We start from the raw sequence: 19,135 nt of genomic DNA on the forward strand, positions 1-19,135 counted from the left end.
GAGCTATTTGCAATAAGGCAGCACAGGCTGGGGCCTTGAGAGAGCTTTTAATTTGAATGAAATTAAATTTAAAAATTTGGATAAATATATTAAAATAAATATAATAAATATATCAGCTTAAAGCAAAGGCTAACATTTCTGTGAAAGGGTATTCAACGTTTACCACAAAGTATTTGGAGCTTTTCATTTTTTTCCAGGCATTGAAGTTTTCCGTAATCCTTTTGCAAATGGTCCGGTTGATATTTTCTGCTACGGCAATTAGCAACGACAGGCTCTTGGACAGCTGCTGTGCAGCTTTGTCAATTTGTTTGCGGTTTAAGCCAACACTCATCCGTTTGGCTCTTCATTATTTATGCAATTGCAGTTGTCAGCGTTGCACTGCAGATTAATTGTGTATAAGAGCGAAAGGCAGCAGGAGCATAAATGGCAAAAAGAAGTTCAAAGGGAAAAAGTGCTGCTGTTTTGTGGCCTTAATTTGCTTAAACAGGCAATTAATATGCGTGGCAACGCTGTAAACAATGCCGCTCGGGAATCGGCCAATTTGTGGCGCTCAGCCCCGGCCACGCCCCTTACGCATGCCCCAATTCATTTTGCTAATGGCGCGAGCATAAGCAAATTTTGCTTGTCTCTCGTTTGGCTTTTAGTTGGCGCCATTCGTCACAGTCATGACGTTGCGCATACGCCACGTATGCCTTCGCCCTTTGCCCTGCTGCTGCCTCGTCTTCTATCGCTCCGTGTGAATTTTTAATTAATTTAATTAGCTTTTTGCAGCGCAGTTTCAGGCCACACGTGTGCAGGCAAACTTGTTGTGGTAACAGCGGTTAGCCAGGATAATTATTTGGCAAGTTTAATTTCTAGTTTGCAATTGCAATTTGCATGTTTTATGCATTGTAAAAGGCAAAAACTAGAAAAAAAAATAAAATGGGAAAACAAACTCTAGCGTGAAAATGTGCGATTTAAATAATCTTAAGAATCGAAAATGAAATAACATTATCTAGCTTACAATTACCCAAATATCATATATTTTTTATCCCAATCAAGGCATCATAATTTAATTAGCTTTATATAAATCATTCGTCAATAAATTTGCATTTTTATTGATATATACAATTTATGAAGAAGAGAAATGAGACAAGTTATTTTCGTTTCTTTCATTTAAGCAGAGGATTGCGAACTTGTCCTACAAAGTAAATTCTCTCTTCGTCAATTATATAAAACACAAATGGATGATTGACTTCCAGGTGCTCCAGTCGCCCCCTTTTATCCGATTCTGAAATATTAAAATTTCTTAAATAACTAAAATAATTAACTTTTTAAAATGCAAACCTTTGCCAGCTGCTGGTGTAGTACCCTTTTCATCAACCGTTATAACACTCTTTTGAACTATTTCAGCAACTTTTAATTTACTTTCATAGTCAGTCATTAATTTTAAATTAGCTTCTGTAAATATTTCGTTCAAGCCGATGCTTTTCAGCATATCATTTAGAGTGATGGTAAATTCGAATTGGAATTTTGGTAAATGCAGGTGTAATCGGTTAAGTTCGCTCTCCCGTAATATATCGTTGATATTCACTTCCGAGAGGTGATCGAGAAGTTTGCCTATGCCATCCATAGTTCTGGGCAGAAGAACAACCATCGTAATATTTGAGTTGGCATATGGCAATGAAATGGCATCAGCATCTAGTTCCTTAACGAATTTTCGCAAAAAGAAACTAACTCTGTTCATCATGTCAACCTTCACAGTTTTTGTGGTTTTTCCGTCCTTTGGTACATAGAAGGGTACCTTCTCCGTAAGAGTCTCATCGAATGGAAATTGCCATAATCCATTAAAGTGAATCGCGCTAGCAAGTATCAGTTTCTCATCTCCGTTAAGTTTCTCAATTAGTTTAGTGATTTTGTTTTCAGTTTGTTGGGCTACCCAGCGATTGATCACGTTAACATTTTTGGGGTTGCTAAAGTCAACTCGATTAACACAAGTTTTGAAAGTTTTCTTTATCTTTTTTTCATAGTCAGATAAAATGTCCATTTCATTTGTCACAAAAAGCCGATTACCGAATTGCAATGTTTCATCCTCAGATGACTTCAATATGCCTCGATCCTCGGACAAATACGCATCTATATCCGTCTCTTTATTTGCGAGAAATTTGGGTATGACACTTTTAAGTTCGTTGGCGCTCTCGCCTTGGGCACCCAAATATAAAAGTGATAATCCTTCGGCTAACAGAAATGGCGATATGATAAAATTGTCGGAGGGGTATTCATTCTGTAGTTCTCTCATGAATCCGAACGTCTGCCCCACAAAGAACACGATCAGTGCTAACTGCACTAAAACTGGACGATAGACCTTAACCATTATTGAAGAACTAACTAATGTCGTGTCGAACGAAACCATTATATTGGGAGGAAATAGAGTTGGTTACGCAATCCTTGTAATATAATTATTTACGGCTCATTGTTGTATTATTCAACAACCAAAATACTAATTGTGTAAAAGAACGAAAAAGATACAGAACGAATTACAAATTGCATATGCATATAATATATACATATATAAAGCTAGTTTTTAACTCTTAATTTTCAACATCAAAAGCTAGGCGTAAAGTCTGAATCCTACGTCCATTATATATTTCATATGATTTACATCGATTTTTGAATTCTATTAAATTAAGAAGCAAAAGTTGGTACCAGGCTTCTGTGATGTGAAGCTAGAAGCCACAAAAGTTCTTTCACAGTTTCTTTCCTTCAATCTTTTGACTCTCATTTCCACCAAGAGCAGATGGATTATACAAAAAGCGTGAAATATCTATAAAATGTATTTAAACATACATTTTTGAAATGAGCTTAAAACCTATCGGATGGAAAACAGAATAGTTGTATAACGTTCCCAAAAATCCGTCTTGGCGTCAACCTTCAATACATTAGATAACTATGGTAAAACTTTCAATTCAGTCAGCTAGTGATAAGCACTAGGTAGCACTAGCTAGTATATTGATTACCCAAACGATTCATTGTGAAAAGTAATATATTGAAGATATACGTAAATATTCATGATAGGTATTTATTGGCTACACGTTAAGTTAAAGTAATGCGGGCGAGATACATATGTATGTGTATAGAAAAATATGTTTTATCCACAAGCCCCTACAACATTTTAAATGTGAGCTCAGTCGCTCACGCTCATGGTTAAAACGTTTTATGCGCTTATTGCATTTTAATGGGTTTTATGAAGCTCTCAACAGCAGCCAGAGATGCAGCTAACATATATGTTCTCTTACCTAATGCGCACACATTTTATACAGGATACGCACACACACACGCTCACACATGGAACTTTAGCCTAAGCGCTTGCCACTTTATTTTGCCATAGTCTGTCTGTTTATCTTTGTCGCTGCTGCTCACCATGGAGCTGGAGCTGGAGTAGGTGAGGTGCTAGTCGCCTGCTGCGCGTTGCCAGTTGGCCGTCTGATCGCCCACGGTGTGGCATGTCAGTGAGCACTTACACTAATTTCCAGTTATTTGCATGCAAAATTACCCAGCAGCAACCAGCTACTAGCAACACACAGCACAAACACAACCAACATCGAGGCGTTCTTAGCTCATACAATTATAAAGGTAAATTATGTTAATTTTAGTTTTTTTGAGAGCGGCCTCCCTGTTTGACCGCAATTGCCGGGCGGTATCATTTATCATACGACCCCGATTACTGGACACAGTTACGCACCTGCTACCCCTGGCTATTGCCTGAGCCACCCACATTCTGGCCAAGTTGAACGCACGTGGCAATCAAAGCGCACAGCATGGGCGTCAGCACATGGCACACGCCCACACACTTAGATGCAAAGCGGTTACAATGTGGAGTGTGTTCTCTTCTGGCCCATACATCAACAACTTACACATATATCAGGAGTTGTGATCAATTAGTTCCTTTGACAGCTGCGTTGGAGCTCGTGGGCTAACAAACTAAACAACCTTATCCCGAGCAGTTGCAAATGGACTTCCAATTGGTTTATTTAATCGATAGATTAAATGAATCGCTTATAAGAAAGAAAAAAACCAATTTGAACCCGAAAAAGAAATATTTAAAATTTTAATTTGTTTAATATTATTAAAATTGGTAGAAGCTTCATTTACCCTACTGTTTTTTTTTTTTTTGGATAGTTAAGTTAGATAATCTGATCACTATTGCATCCAAAATTATATTTTAAATCACCATCATCGTGCATCTAAAACTAAATTATATTTTATACTGCTGCTCTTCTTCTTGCGAGCATACGTGCATGATCAGAATTTCATATTTTTATACAAAAACACATGCACACCCACACTTATTACATAATCTGCATTGTTCCGACGCAGTTGCAATGTGCGGCCCTTTATATGCTGCTTGATCTTCTTCTTGCGAACATACATGTATGATCGGCTTTTATACTCGCAGCTTCAACTAAAACCACAGCCAATAGGCAGTCCTTTTTCTACTGCTTGTATGTTCGCAAGAAGAAGAGCAAGCAGTATATAAGGGCTGCTCATTGCAGCTGACTTTTAGTTGAAGCTGTGTGGCGAGCCGGTCATGTGCGTTGCGTGTGTGTATGTATAAAAATATGGTAAGCAGATCATGCAAGAAGAAGAACAAGCAGTATATATATGGCTGCAAAATGGGGCTCACTTTCAGTAGAAGTCGCGAACTGGTCCGGTACAGATGGTGTGGTTCGACGTTCAACATAAAATGCAGATCATGCATGTATGCTAGCAAGAAGAAGAACAAGCCATATATAATGGGCTGTTCATTGCAGCTGTGTTTTAGTTGAAGTCGCGAGGCAGTCCAGTGCATATGGTATTAAAATGGAAATTCTTTTCTTATTCTTAAATACAAATTTAAATTGCAGATCATGTGTGAAAGCCAGCAAGAAGAAGAGCCATTAGAATAAAAAGGGAAGGTTGTCAGTTGAAGATGCCATGCGGCCCATCGCAGAAGCTTTTAAAACAGCAGTTTAATTTATATATCGTCTGATATATTTGAATGTTGATTGAATTGAATTAAAGAGTACAATGATTTAGAATGGCCAATGTGTTTTAGGAATTTTCGATTCTTTTATTTAAGTAGAGGATTGCGAACTTGTCCGACAAAGTAAATTCTCTCTTCGTCAATAATATAAAATACAAACGGATGATTGAACTCTAGGTGCTCCAGAAATCCCCTTAAAGCCGCACTTATTTCTGAAATAATTAAGTTTTTTAAGTATTTAAAAATTTGTATGTTCTAAAACTCAAACCTTGAGCAGCTGCTGCTTTTGTACCCCTTTCATCAACCGTTATAACACTCTTTTGAACTATTTCAGCAACTTTTAATTGACTTTTAAAGTCAGTCATTAATTTTAAATTGGCTTCATTAAATATATTGCTTAGGCCGATGCTTTTCAGTATATCATTTAGAGTGATCTTAAATTCGAATTGGAATTTCGGTAAATGCAGGTGTAATCGGTTAAGTTCGCTCGTCCGTAATATATCGTTTATATTCACTTCCGAGAGGTGATCGAGAAGTTTGCCTATGCCATCCATAGTTCTGGGCAGAAGAACAACCATCGTAATATTTGAGTTGGCATATGGCAATGATATGGCATCAGCATCTAGTTCCTTAACGAATTTTCGCAAAAAGAAACTAACTCTGTTCATCATGTCAACCTTAACAACTTTCGTGGTTTCTCCTTCCTTTGGTACATAGAAGGGAGCCTTCTCTGTAAGAGTCTCATCGAATGGAAATTGCCATAATCCATTAAAGTGAATCGCGCTAGCAAGTATAATTTTCTCATTTCCGTTAAATTTGTCAATTAGTTTTGTGATTTTGTTATTAGTTATTTGGGCTACCCAGCGATTGATCACGTTAACACTTTTGGGGTCGCTAAAGTCAACCCGATTAACATTAGTGTTAAATACTTTCTTTATCTTTTTCTCATATTTAATTAAGATGTCCATATCATTTGTCACATAAAGGCGATTACCGAATCTCAATATTCCTTCCTCAGATGACTTCAATGCGCCTCGATCCTCGGACAAATACGCATCTATATCCGTCTCTTTATTTGCGAGAAATTTGGGTATGACACTTTTAAGTTCGTTGGCGCTCTCGCCATGGGCACCCAAATATAAAAGTGATAATCCTTCGGCTAACAGAAATGGCGATATGATAAAATTGTCGGAGGGGTATTCATTCTGTAGTTCTCTCATGAATCCGAACGTCAGCCCCACAAAGAACACGATGAGTGCTAACTGCACTAAAACTGGACGATAGACCTTAACCATTATTGAAGAACTAACTAATGTCGTGTCGAACGAAACCATTATATAGGGAGGAAATAGAGTTGGTTATGCAATTTTGGTTAGACTATAGTAATATAATTATTTACGGCTCATTGTTGTATTCTTTAACAAGCTAAATACCAATTTTGTAAAAGAACGAAAAAGATACAGAACGAATTACAAATTTGATATGCATACAAATATATATAATGCTAGCTGGTGTTTCCCTGTCTTAGTTTTAAACATCTAATTTTCAGCATCAAAAGCTAGTCGTAAATGTTGAATCCTTCGTCTCTAGGTATATTTTACATCAAGTTTTGAAGTCCATTAAATTTCAAAAAATTAAGAACTAAAAGCTGGTATCAGGGTTCTGTGATCTGAAGGTAAAACTAGCTTGTTTTGACTCCCTTTCCACCAAGGATAGATGAATTATACGATGTATTTAAACATACATTTTTGAAAATGAGTGTCAAACCGATCGATGGTGCACGGAATAGTGGTATACAAGCCTTCATTACATAAGATATATTACATAGATATCGTAAGCTAAGCTATATGTTTGATGGTTAACTGGATAGTGTAAAGCAATAATTATAATTTGCATTTTTGTAATATTATTGAAATTGATAGAAGCCTCATTTACTCTCCTATTTTTTTTATAATAGCTAACATAGATAATCTGATCACTACTGCATCGAAAACTAAATTACAGCTGCAATAAATCGCCTTTTTATACTGTTTGCTCTTCTTCTTGCAAGCATACATGAATAATCATGCTACGCACATACATACGTTCACACTATTATACTACGTGCACTGGTCCGCCTAGCGACATCAACTAAAACAGTCCATTATACATATATTGCTTGTGCTCTTCTTGCTAGTATATGTATGTAAATGATCTGATTTTCATATCTTTGTTACGCACATGTACAGTTACATTTACGGCAGCCCTTTATGCATAGCTTGCTCTTCTTCTTGCGAACATACATGTATGATCGGCTTTTATACTCGCAGCTTCAATTCTAACCACAGCCAATAGGCAGTCCTTTTTCTACTGCATGTATGTATGTTCGCAAGAAGAAGAGCAAGCAGTATATAAGGGCTGCTCATTGCAGCTGACTTTTAGTTGAAGCTGTGTGGCGAGCCGGTCATGTGCGTTGCGTGTGTGTTGTGTAAAAATATGATCAGCGGATCATGCATGTATGCTAGCAAGAAGAAGAACAAGCAATATATAAATGGCTGCAAAATGGGTCTCACTTTCAGTAGAAGTCGCGAGCCGGTCCGGTATAGATGGTGTGTTTCAATATTTGCAGATCATGCATGTGTGCTAGCAAGAAGAAGAACAAGCAGTATATAAAAGGCTGTTCATTGCAGCTGTGTTTTAGTTGAAGTCGCGAGGCGGTCCAGTGCAGATGATGTTAAAGTTAAATATTTTTTGTGCTTGAATAAAAATATGAAATGCAGATCATATGTGTAAATTCGCAAGAGGAAGAGCCAGCCGTATAAATAAGCCTATTGAAGCTGGGCCTCATCTGAAGCTGCGCGGCAGCCTTGTGTAGACGGTGATTAAATTTTATTTTTTTGTGCTTAATAAAAATATAAAATGCGGATCATGTGTAAGCTGGCAAGAAGAGGAGCCAGCAGTATAAATAAGACTGCGCGTCGAAGCTGGGTGTCAGTTGATGTAGCGATGCAGGCCAGTGTAGATAGCTTTAAAAAGTAAATTTGTTCTACTAGTGCTTGAATAAAAATATGCTAATCATTTGTGTAAACTGGCAAGAAGAAGAGCCAGCAGTATAAAAGAGGCTGCGCATCGAAGCTTGGTATCAGTTGAAGTTGCGATGCGGCCCAGTGCATTTGATTAAAATTATCAATTTTTTTTCTTGTGCTTGAATATAAAAAAAATATATAAAATGCTGATCATGTGTGTAAACTGGCAAGAAGAAGAGCCAGCAGTATAAAAGAGGCTGAGCATCGAAGCTTGGTATCAGTTGAAGTTGCGATGCGGCCCAGTGCATTTGATTAAAATTATCAATTTTTTTTCTTGTGCTTGAATATAAAAAAAATATATAAAATGCTGATCATGTGTGTAAACTGGCAAGAAGAAGAGCCAGCAGTATAAAAGAGGCTGAGCATCGAAGCTTGGTATCAGTTGAAGTTGCGATGCGGCCCAGTGCAGTTGATTAAAATTATCAATTTTTGTTCTTGTGCTTGAAAATAAAAACAATATATAAAATGCTGATCATGTGTGTAAACTGGCAAGAAGAAGAGCCAGCAGTATAAAAGAGGCTGCGCATCGAAGCTTGGTATCAGTTGAAGTTGCGCTGCGGCCCAGTGCAGATGGCATTAAAAAAAATTTTGTCTAGTGCTTGAACAAAAATATAAAATGCAGATCATGTGTGTAAACTGGCAACAAGAAGAGCCAGCAGTATAAATAAATGGTCCTCAATTTAAGCTGCTAGGCAGCCTTGTGTAGACGGTGGCAAAATTTTATTTTTTTTTTGTGCTTGATAAAAATATAAAATGCAGATCACGTGTAAGATGTTGCAAAAAGAAGCAGCAATATAAATTATAATGTTTTTGGAGCAGGGCTTTCCGTTGAATTCTGTGCCGATCGCATATCTTCCGATATTGTGCGTTGGAAAAAAATATTTAAAGAAGATCGGAATATAATTCTTCAATAAAGCTGCTAATAAAAACGGATGCCCCATGTATAAGCGTTTTATATTCTACACAAATTGAAGAAGCATATATAGAAAAACGGAAATAGTTCGTTGGCAGCTCAATAAGGCTTACAAGGTATGTACTCAGTTTTTGCGCTTAATTTTATGTAGATGCCTTAATATCATTTAGCCTGCGAGGCTGTCCAGTGTAGATTGCCTGATACTCAATAATAAATTACCCGTTTGTATCTCGACGGCGGCTTAAAGCCTGTAAGTTAAGCGTTTTCTAAATCTTTAAAAAAAAATGGAACATACATTGATACGAAACATAAGTATTTTATTTAGTTAGAAGTAGTTTATATTTTTGCCCACACGCTGTAAGCCCCAACTGCGAATATTGCTTTTCATGTATCGATTGGTTCGGTGGGGATACTTGGCTTGCAGTACACATAGTACTCGAATGGACGATACTTTATCACATAGTACTCGAATGAGCGATACTTTATTTACGGCCAATGTGTAGTCAATAATAAATATTTAATGTGGTTTCTCTGGATCGAGTTACTTGCTACCTCGAGGGCTTTTCGATTGCAGGTTAAACAACTTAATTTGCCCTCGAGGCAGACGGCAAACAAATCGAGGCAAGTGCACAGCAGGCTAACGATGTGTGTATGTGTGTTATCTACAGCAAAGCTATCACAGATACAGACGCACACTTTGCCAGATAGACAGGCAATCAGTGCGTTTTCCTGTACAGTGTCGCTGGCACACACAAAAAGAAAACAATTTAATTAAAAATTTATGAGCTTGGCGTTGTCGCTGTTGTCGTTGTCATTGCCGTTGTCCTGACAAATATACAAACAAAGCAACAAACTGTTGCTGCACCCACACAAATTACACACGACGAGCACGAGCAGGCGACCCCAGGAGATGGCCGCGCGCACACATGCCTACCGGAAATGGCCTGCTGCCATTGTTGTTCCCCTTTCATTGTGCACTTACGTGAAGCCCATTACGTGCCACCCCCACTCCCTCTGCGGTTGATGTTATGTTGGCTTTGGCTCATTTGTTTTGAGTTTGCCGGCGTTGTTGTTTAGACTTTTGCCAGCTAATTGCTAAAGCGCCCTTTTGCCTTCTATTTCTCTCCTGCTGGGAGGCGAGCAAGAGAGCGGCTTAATTAGCAAAGTTTTTGAAACTCCCGGCGCAAAAAGTTTTCCCACAGCAACATAATTGAAATGTTTATTTGCTGTTTGCTTCTTGCATATGTGACTGTAAATGTGTGTGTTTGTGCATGTGTGTTGTTGTTCTTGTTTCTACCAAGTTTCTCATATATTTCAATTAATTTGCAATTTTTGGTCATAATTTGATGCATTCAGTTTGTATTGCCAACGCAACAGATCTTTAACAACAACTGTTTACAACTTCCAGCAGTTGATACCCTGTAACCATAAAAACTAACGTAAAAGAATTGCAGTAAATAGACGAAGAATTTTGGTGTAATTGTGCTTCTTTTTTTTTTTTTGGGGTCTTTATGTTTTGTTTAAATGTGGAGTGTTTACTGTCAGTCAATTTTTACTTAATTGCCTTTAAAATTTCTACTCGCCTTCTTGCTCTTCTTAATACTCACTCGTTAACGTGTTTCTATGCGATTATCTAGAATTTACGTATGCCCGCAGGCTTGTTGTCATGCATTAATCGTAATATTCCTAAAAAATTGTTTAAATAGTTAAATATTCAAGGCAGTCCTTTAAAATAATTGTATGTTCGTGTAGTAATGGGTAAATTTAAATGACTAATAGATACAGGGTACCGCCTAGTCTCGCAAAGTTATCTTGCTTTCATCTGCTTTGTAATCTGCATGCTAATTATATACCTACGTAAATTACAGTTCCTCTCTCCGGATCTGTCTTTTCCACTTTTGTTTCGCACTTGGTGCGTAATTTATGGCCTTGCTTATCTATTAGGGAGCAACGCTTCAAGTGTTGGCTATTTATAAGCGTAAAAGCTTCTTAGCCTTTGTGTATGGGTTTTATCTGTCGAAGGACGCATGGCAGACAAAGGAATATCTGTTGAAAGAGGCACGTGTGTGACATTGAATACCCGAAATACAATTGGCCATGTCAGCAAATTCGGCTTATGGCTGATTTTCTCCGCAGCCATAATCTGGTCCCTCAGCATATTCACTCAAAAGAGAAAACAAAACATCTTTGTTTTGGGTAAATTTAGAGTCTTTAGAGTTGCTAAAGAAACACTTTAATATGAGGAACTAAATTATATTTCATTAAAATTAAAACTCCGCTCCATTTCTTTTACATTGTATCCGTGGCCAATAAATAACATATTGAGTTGACATTCAAGTAAGTCCTATGTAAATGTGTTCAGTGTTTGTTCCCTTACACTTGTGCCAAATATATGTATATGTTGATTTATGATAAACAGCTTAAAAGATTTTATGCACAGCTTGTCTGAAGTATTGCTTGGCAATACAATGCCTCAAGTCCGCTTCGCTTTTATATGGATATCGCATAACTTGCGCCCACAGAAAGTTGATCTTTCCTTTTCCACATCCTGTACACATTTTATTTGTGGCGTTTCCCACGCACAAAAGCAAAACCAAAGTGTGATTTCTTCTGGGCAAATGTGTGTAGCATACTTTTCAGTGGCTGGCGCCAATTGTGGAGGCGGCTTACAATGCGTTCCATATGTCAGCTTATGGAAGTGGAGAACGTAGCGCAGGGATTATGGGATCTTTAAAAGCTTTTTCAATTGTTGAATATTTTACAATTTTTTATTAGCTTTGTGCTGGCGATTACCGCAATTTTATCCCTTTGGCTTTTGAAGTGACGCTACACACACACGCGCACACACACATACACACACGTACACACACCCACACATGTATATGCACGTACATATACGCATGTTGTTGTTATTGCTGTCACAGTTGTTGTTGCAGCCAATATATTTTTTTTCTGTTTATTTCTCATTAACAACAAGCGAGCTGCGCATTTTGTTGGCCCCGTTTTAATGGCCCACGGACCGTTGATTTTAACGTCTCGTGCCAGTTGCTGTTATTGTTATTGTTGTTGCTGCTGTTGCTGTTGATTTTTTTCACAAATTAGTCGCACGAACATTTTGCTGTTGTGGCACTAAATGGCAGGAAAAAGGCGACCGCGACATAGTCCTGCCTGGCAGCCGAGCTCGCCGCGATGGCAGCAAATTGTTTGCAACATGCAAAGCGAAGGCCCGTAAATAGGCCGACATAGCCAGAGACCAGGACCAAGACCAAGACCGGCGACCCCGAGCCCCGGGCATTCCCAACGCTGACATCGACCCATTCTCCATTTCGCGGCTAAGCAAACATGCAGGCAGGCACACACATAAAAGACAGCCAGGCAAACAGTCAGTGAGCTGGTGGCTTATCTGCTGCTCAGGCAGCGTTGTCCTTTCTGTCCTGGCAGGAGCACACATGCATATACACTCACTCACACACACGCACACGTGCGCCTTCGCATACAACGGCATGCGATACACTGTGCACCTGCTTTTCACCTTTTACCAGTCTTTTGCAGTTCTGCTTCTGTTGTATACACTTTTTCGGTCTTCCATTTTTTTTGCTTTTTTGTAGCATACTTAGGTGCGCGGTCTGCGTCTATGGCATTTAGGGGAGACGCGCAAGGCACGAAATGAATATGGATTTGCTTTTAATTACTGCCTTAGTACAAAAACAACAAACACTAAAACATTTTTCGGCTGCTATTTTTGCGCCTACGGTTTTGTTGGAATTTCGTTGAGGATTTTGTTGCAGTTATTTTTGTGGCACAGACTTGGTTGAATAACAACAGCATATTTTATTCAAATATTGCTGCGTATTATTTTGACTAGATACATAGCAAGCCACGTAGTCCTGTTTAACAAGAGTTCATAATATTCATGAAAAAATCATAATTGGAGTCTTAAGGAGAATGTAACACAGCAAATTATGCTGGCTAAAATTCACCTGTTTCTGTGCTTTATAATTCTGTAATAAAGCTTGTAAGCAGAATTTACTAAATTGTCACAGTCTGTTGAAATGCTCTTTGCAAGAGGGTTTCTTTTTTATATTTCAATTATTTCAGTTGAATTCCAAGAAAGCCTGGCTTATCAAAGTAAATTGCAAAGCGTAATATGATGTTGTTTTTTAGTTTGTCGCATCTGCTTATTTCAACTTTTTAGTGTATGAGCATTTTGTTTACCTTTAAGCATTTGTTTTTTATTTAAAAGCATTTCAGCGTAGCTGTCTGTCATGTAGTTCGTCTCACATTTCGGCACTTAGTGTGCGATGCCTCGGTAGACCTTATTTTTATCGTTTCGTTAGAATATTGCCTGTCATTGCTGCTGAATCAGGTCAAGCAAAAAGCCCAACCCAAAACTGGGCAGGGCCCATACCGCTTTCCTTTACGGTAAATCTTTCGCATACGCACACATAAACCTTGTTATGAAAAATGCGCCAAAAAGGTATGCAGCACTCGCCAACAAACACACACACGCACACACACACACACATGCTGTCACACACAGGCAAAGATAAAAGTGCTGGCCGCAGGCTTTTACAAAGTCGCGTATGCGTTGCTCTCGCGTCTCCTACTTCTTTTACTTTTTGGTTGTGCAGTGTGTATGTAGCTGTTAAAATATGTATTGCTTTGCATATTTTATAAGCTACACGTGCTCTTCAGACTCCATAAACCCCGCACACACACACACATGCGTGCTCGCTTAGCTTGCCAACTCGATAATACTGATTGGCTTATTAGGTTTTTTTTTGGGTACACTCTAATTATTTGCTCTGATTGCCAGTGCCAGGGTTAGTAGGATGCCAGTTTATCTACTTACCCATTTAACAGGTTACACGGTTAAATCCTGTGTCCGGATACATTATTTAAGTGCAAGCGTTAAAAAGCGCGCGCGTTTTTAGACGCACGCACAGGCACGCGCGCGCACCTGACACGGTTTTATCCGTAGGTGTGTGTGTGTGAAGTGTGTGTGCCTGTGTCTGCCGTTTGACAAATTACACGCGTGTGCTTTTCTTGTTATTACAGTTGTTGCTTTTTAGTCGTTGTTGTTGTTGTTCACACATTCTGTAGCATACTTCTGGGATGCTGATAAATTGCTCTTTTGTTGAACATTTTATATGGAACGCAAAAGATGATTTGATTTCTCTTGCATTAGATGAATATTTAATATTTCAATTTCATTATGCGACAGAGAGAGAGCGAGAGAGAGCGGGAGAGAGAGAGAGAGAGCGGAAGGGAGATATAGCAAGAGTTTAAGTGCGCTGGGGAGCCACATACGTCCATTTAATTGTTACCTCTCAGCATTCTCATTATCAGCTTGACTAACCCAACCACCCGGCCCCCGCGGCGTTTGTTAATGGCTTTTCAGTGTCGCCATTTGCCAGCTACGGCAGCAACAGCGGCAGCAACATCAGCTCACATGCCTGAAAGTATGCAGTGCAGCTCTCGTGTTAACTCATTTAATATGCTTTATGACGTCATGTACACGGTCTGTTGGCCTGCATGCCTGCCTCTGCCTAGGCCCCGCTACGGCCCAGCCCAGTGGCGCATGCGACAATTGCGTTCCTTTTTTTTTTTTTTGTGGGGGGAGCGGGGTCTCTTTTGTTGCTGTGTTTCCACTGTTGTTGTTACTATTTTGGACACGCCCCTTTTGTTTACTTTTGCCTTCATTGTTGCGAGAGTGTTGCCCATTTGAAATGCATATAGCCTTGGTTCACAAGCACAAAGTATCCCTCGGCTATACGCTTAAAGCGCGTACGGCCATAGACTGAAATACATCACGCGAATATGTTCTCTATTTTTATAGTCCTGCGAATAGCTCATTTCATAAATTGTAAGTTGGAGCTTGAAGTTAACTCGTGCCAAAGCTACATCTATCTATATATATATATCTATATATCTATCTATCAAGACACAGAAAGCGATATTATTCTGAATTTATATCGAAACGTTTCTTAAGCATTTGATACTTCGATCATATATTGCCCAATCACAGCGTTGCTTTTCATTATCTCAGTTTTCATCATAAAATCTTTACTTTTTATGTTGGGTAAGTCTTCTCTTGACTACGTTTAACAAACTTTTCCGTAAGAATGTTTCCACCAGCACAAAATTTACAGCTTCTTTAAAGTTGGAAGAACTTCTTTTTTACATATTCCATGTTTGGCTGCAACTTGCCCTTAAGCCACGACTAAAGCAACTTTTTTGGACGGCCTAAAAGTAGACCTTATTCAACTAGCCGCAGGTCAGTTCAGCGCTGACCTTGTGCCCTTATATGAGCTTTAACTTAGTCACGATAAACGAACCCCAAAAATGGCTGATGGTCCCGTTGATTACATGTCTCAGCTGGTGACTGTCACTGCCTGCTTACTAGTCGACCACTTAGCAATTGGTAATACGCTTTAGCCAGTTGTGTGGGGACTCTGCCCTGTTTGCACCTGCTTCCTGTGTGAAGCCAAAGAAGCCTATTTAGGTCTCAACACGGCCTGGCTAAAGTCACGTTTTAACTGTTTGTTTACCCAACCGCTGGGAGAACGCAGCACTTTGGCAAGACCTAAACCTTACAGCCCTAACTTTGTTTCTCGCAAGCAGTTTCGTGTTCCATAAAAACTATAATGTTTCGGCTTGAAGGTGATTCTAATTTGCATATAATTCTAGGCTCTGAAGGTCCCGTTTGAAATCAAAAGTTTATGAGCGCAATTTATTATGTTTCAAATTTAGATTTCAGAAATATTTGAAACTTTTTCAAATTGTTCTTCAGTGCGTAAAATTCAAGCGGCCACGCTTATGAGTAATTCCTATTTTAATCTCTCGACTTTTCTAATTTCAGACACTTATAATTCCCTAGCTTCCATTTCGAATCTCCCGCTCTCCCTGTGCCCCTTTGCCAGATTTTTAGGGTGCATTTTTGGGCATTAAAATATTTACTACTTCGCTTTACTTTATTTAACTTCACTTCACGCAACTAAAATTCTCAGAAACTCCATTTTGTATTCACTGTTGTTGTTGTTTTCCTTGTTTTCCCTGTTTTGTTGTTACTTCGTTTTTTTGTTTTACTTTTTTTTTTAATCCTTCTGACTGCGACTTGTGTCTTGCCCGTCGCGTTCCCGTCACGCTCCGCGACTGACCGTTGCTTAAAGAGCTGGCAAAGCGGCAGACGAAAATGGGAAAACTGAACTGAAACGGAAACGGAAACAGAAACAACCGTTACTTTCTCTGCATCGGCTCTGTGCTGTGGACGTCCGTTGGCGTGCAGGCTAAGCAACAAACTGTTGTCGCCAGTTGAAATTCAAGTGCGTGCTCGTGTAAGGCTCGCCGCTGGCGAGGAGCTCGTGCTTGTGTTTGTACTTGTATTTGTGGCCGTATTTGTTGTGCTTTTGCCACACACGGCACGTGCTGAGCTTGAGCTTTCGTTTTTGCTCGGCGCAGCACGTGAGGCCGAGCCAATTCAATTGGTTTTCTCAACAAGTGGAAAGCTTTGCAATGCGCCATCAATTAGCGCCTGTGCTGTTAATTGAATTTTCATGGCTACTAAAAAGAAGCAAAAAAGCTCGCTGCAAACGGGGAAAAAATAAAATAGTTTACCCTCAACCTGTTGACCACCACAGCGGCGCTTAGGTGCCGCCCAGGCTGTGATACAGTGGGGCCGAGGGGGAAGCTTTTATTGCATGCTGGCTTTTGTCCTTACAGTTTGCAAATAGTTTTCTGCTACATCAAGGACTCTGCCTTGCTCTTGAAACTGGCAACTAGCTAAAGCAAAAGCCAAAGCCAAAGCGGCTGAAATATTTATGCACACATAAGGTCATCGGAGCAATTTGTCCGCTTCGCTCAGCTGGCACTAAATAAAATACTTGTATACATTTACGTTATATATGTTCGAGTTCTTGTGGGTAAGTAGGAAAGTACGAAAATATATAAATTTGCTAGGCCATCAAATTTTATGTTTTAATACTTAGCCAAGGACAAGGTGGCAGGCAAAACTTTTCAACTTTTCAGTTTTCGCAACAAAAAGTCTATAATTGGAAAATAATTGCAATATAATTGAATGTGGCCTCTTTGGGTGTTGCCAAGGAACAATAAATTCATGCCGGAGATACAGCTACATTTTGCATGAGCAGTTGGAGTACAACAAATTGTATAAAATATGATTTCGAGTACTTTTTGTCTTTAATTTAAGCCATAACTGCGGACAAGGGAGCTTTGACAGTTAGCTCCACCTAGCGTATTTAAATCGAGTTAAGCTAAGCTTTCGTGTAACTTATTGTTAAGTCATTTAAATTGGTAATCCATTAAGGCTTTTTAAATCTTTTCGAGGCCAACATTAACAGAGCATTTTTTTTTTTATATTTAAAAGTGGTCGTTTAAATGCTTCTAAATGTTACATATATTATATATTTAAGCGATATTCAACAAACCTGAGAGATTTTAAAGGCTAGACATTAAGTTTTTATGGTACCAAGTGTTATTTTTCTTCGATATAATTTATATATATTTTTTCAACAGCAAAAATTCTAGAGCTTGTTCAGCTTAAAGTTAGCAAATCGCATATGCGTATACTTAATGCAGTTGAAGTTTATTGAATGTCTGCGATGATGCAAACAGCTACTTATTCATATTATCGGGATGGATAACCTGCTTTTAATTAAGTCTCTTAAGGGTTATGCAAAAATTTTATGCACATTGTGGACAAAGTGTTCATTAACAATTCACCCAGTTTACAAGCAGTTGTCAGTCTGGGTAAGAAATACTATATAAAGTGTTTATGGTGCATATATTTAATACATAAAATATTTACACTATCGATTTGCGGTTTTTTGAGACAAAGCAACAGACCGCAAGACTAACAGCTTAAGACAACAAAACATCCTGGTACGGAATAGCACTTTGCTTAATAAATATACGAATATACGAATATATTTAGCTTAAACACGAGCTCAAACCGCATGATAAATGGTCAAAAGTGCCCCAAGGAGCAATTTAGTGTTAAATGCTTTAGATTCAAGTTATTTTAAGTGCTGCAATTTTGCATGCGGCTATTCGCCTGAATTTAATGAAATTAATGATTTTGTAGGAGTTCTGTTGAAACAGTTTATCACATTTAAATGAAAATCGAAAACTGGTTCCACAATTGACGTAAATTTCGTCAAGTGTGATTTGGCGAAGCGGAAACCGGGCAGCCAAATATCTATGCGATATTTAATTTTATATGTAAATCCAAGCGCTAGTCAACAACGTGTTGGCTGTCTTTTTGCTCCTCTTCGCAAATGTCAAGTGTGGCACAAAAAAATAGAAAAAAAACTATGCGACTCGAAATAGACAATGACAGCTCAAAAAGGTCTCTAGTCTTATGCGAATGACAAGCAGCACAACCAAAAAAACACACTTTGGCACACTTTAAAGTTGAAGCGACGACGTTGGCAGTTCGTCACGCCTTTCGACGCCCCACCGTCATTTAGCAACCGCCGTCTATGGGCCATTATTGTTTTTAATTTGGCTTTAAACTGACCAAGGTCGTCGCAGCGACAAAAAAACGGATTTAAATTGGAACGCCAAGATGCCAGACACGATAGTTAGCCACATTCAAAGAAATGCTGCCATTGGCAAGGCGACAAGCACCCAAACAGTCTTACTAAACGATATTCTTTGGATTCGATTTGCTTGTCATTGAAGTAATTAATTGTTTTTTCAATATGAAAAAAAAAATGCAGCAATAAGTTGCTTTAACTTCATTACAAATAGAAATTTTCGATTTTAAACTGTCATTTTTTCGTTATGACTGAAACTGAAGGATTTTGATAGTCCAGAGAGTGAGAGAGAGAGAGAGAGAGAGTGAGAGAGAGAGAGAGAGAGAGAGAGAGAGAGAGAGAGAGAGAGAGAGAGAGGGAGAGAGAGAGGGAGAGAGAGAGAGAGGGAGAGGGAGAGAGAGGGAGAGGGAGAGATAGAAGTTGGCTTAGATAATATAATTCCATAACCTTGGGCTCTTATTTTTATTTAACAAATTAAAAGAAACACATGTTTTCTGCTACTTGGCAGAGAAATGTCTTAAATATAGATGATATTATTTAACAATTTTCATTCCAATTAGAATTTTTATTAATACACATTTTTAAAATTATTTTGTAT

At 38.6% G+C, this 19,135-nt stretch overlaps 4 protein-coding genes and 1 long non-coding RNA gene across 7 annotated transcripts in view; 3 read left to right on the forward strand and 2 right to left on the reverse strand.

The window, feature by feature from the left end:
* Positions 1 to 1,055: 1,055 nt before the first annotated feature.
* LOC115771487 (serine protease inhibitor 42Dd-like) lies at positions 1,056 to 2,371 on the reverse strand. The gene is made up of 2 exons (XM_030717212.1): positions 1,327 to 2,371; positions 1,056 to 1,270 (listed from the first exon to the last, which is right to left on the reverse strand). Exons 1-2 carry the CDS (start codon positions 2,351 to 2,353, stop codon positions 1,152 to 1,154), a joined length of 1,146 nt encoding a protein of 381 aa, XP_030573072.1. The 5' UTR covers positions 2,354 to 2,371; the 3' UTR covers positions 1,056 to 1,151.
* Positions 2,372 to 2,657: 286 nt separating this feature from the next.
* LOC115771479 lies at positions 2,658 to 5,057 on the forward strand. Of its 3 annotated transcripts, none has more exons than XR_004018944.1 (4): positions 2,658 to 2,931; positions 3,633 to 4,601; positions 4,670 to 4,831; positions 4,884 to 5,057. It is a non-coding gene; the product is annotated as an uncharacterized LOC115771479 (long non-coding RNA). The 3 variants fall into 3 exon arrangements; XR_004018943.1 differs by having other exon boundaries at positions 2,659 to 2,931; positions 4,673 to 4,831; XR_004018942.1 differs by lacking the exons at positions 2,658 to 2,931; positions 3,633 to 4,601 and having other exon boundaries at positions 4,637 to 4,831.
* An 11-nt stretch (positions 5,058 to 5,068) lies between these two features.
* On the reverse strand, positions 5,069 to 6,312 carry LOC115771478 (serine protease inhibitor 42Dd-like). Its single transcript, XM_030717204.1, has 2 exons — positions 5,271 to 6,312; positions 5,069 to 5,214 (listed from the first exon to the last, which is right to left on the reverse strand). The coding sequence occupies exons 1-2, from the start codon at positions 6,295 to 6,297 to the stop codon at positions 5,090 to 5,092; spliced, it is 1,152 nt and encodes a 383-aa protein (XP_030573064.1). The 5' UTR covers positions 6,298 to 6,312; the 3' UTR covers positions 5,069 to 5,089.
* Positions 6,313 to 9,022: 2,710 nt separating this feature from the next.
* The window catches only part of LOC115771442, a 30,275-nt gene continuing 20,162 nt past the window's right edge, over positions 9,023 to 19,135 (forward strand). Inside the window, exon 1 of the mRNA XM_030717152.1 lies at positions 9,023 to 9,096. The gene's annotated coding sequence lies outside the window, so the exon portion shown is untranslated. The remainder of the gene's footprint in view (positions 9,097 to 19,135) is intronic.
* LOC115771440 (protein Teyrha-meyrha) overlaps positions 9,073 to 19,135 on the forward strand; it is a 79,584-nt gene continuing 69,521 nt past the window's right edge. Inside the window, exon 1 of the mRNA XM_030717149.1 lies at positions 9,073 to 9,096. The gene's annotated coding sequence lies outside the window, so the exon portion shown is untranslated. The remainder of the gene's footprint in view (positions 9,097 to 19,135) is intronic.

This window comes from Drosophila novamexicana, unplaced genomic scaffold (genome assembly GCF_003285875.2).
Source record: "Drosophila novamexicana strain 15010-1031.04,08,12 unplaced genomic scaffold, DnovRS2.1 tig00000072-arrow-arrow-pilon, whole genome shotgun sequence".
NCBI lineage: Eukaryota > Metazoa > Arthropoda > Insecta > Diptera > Drosophilidae > Drosophila > Drosophila novamexicana.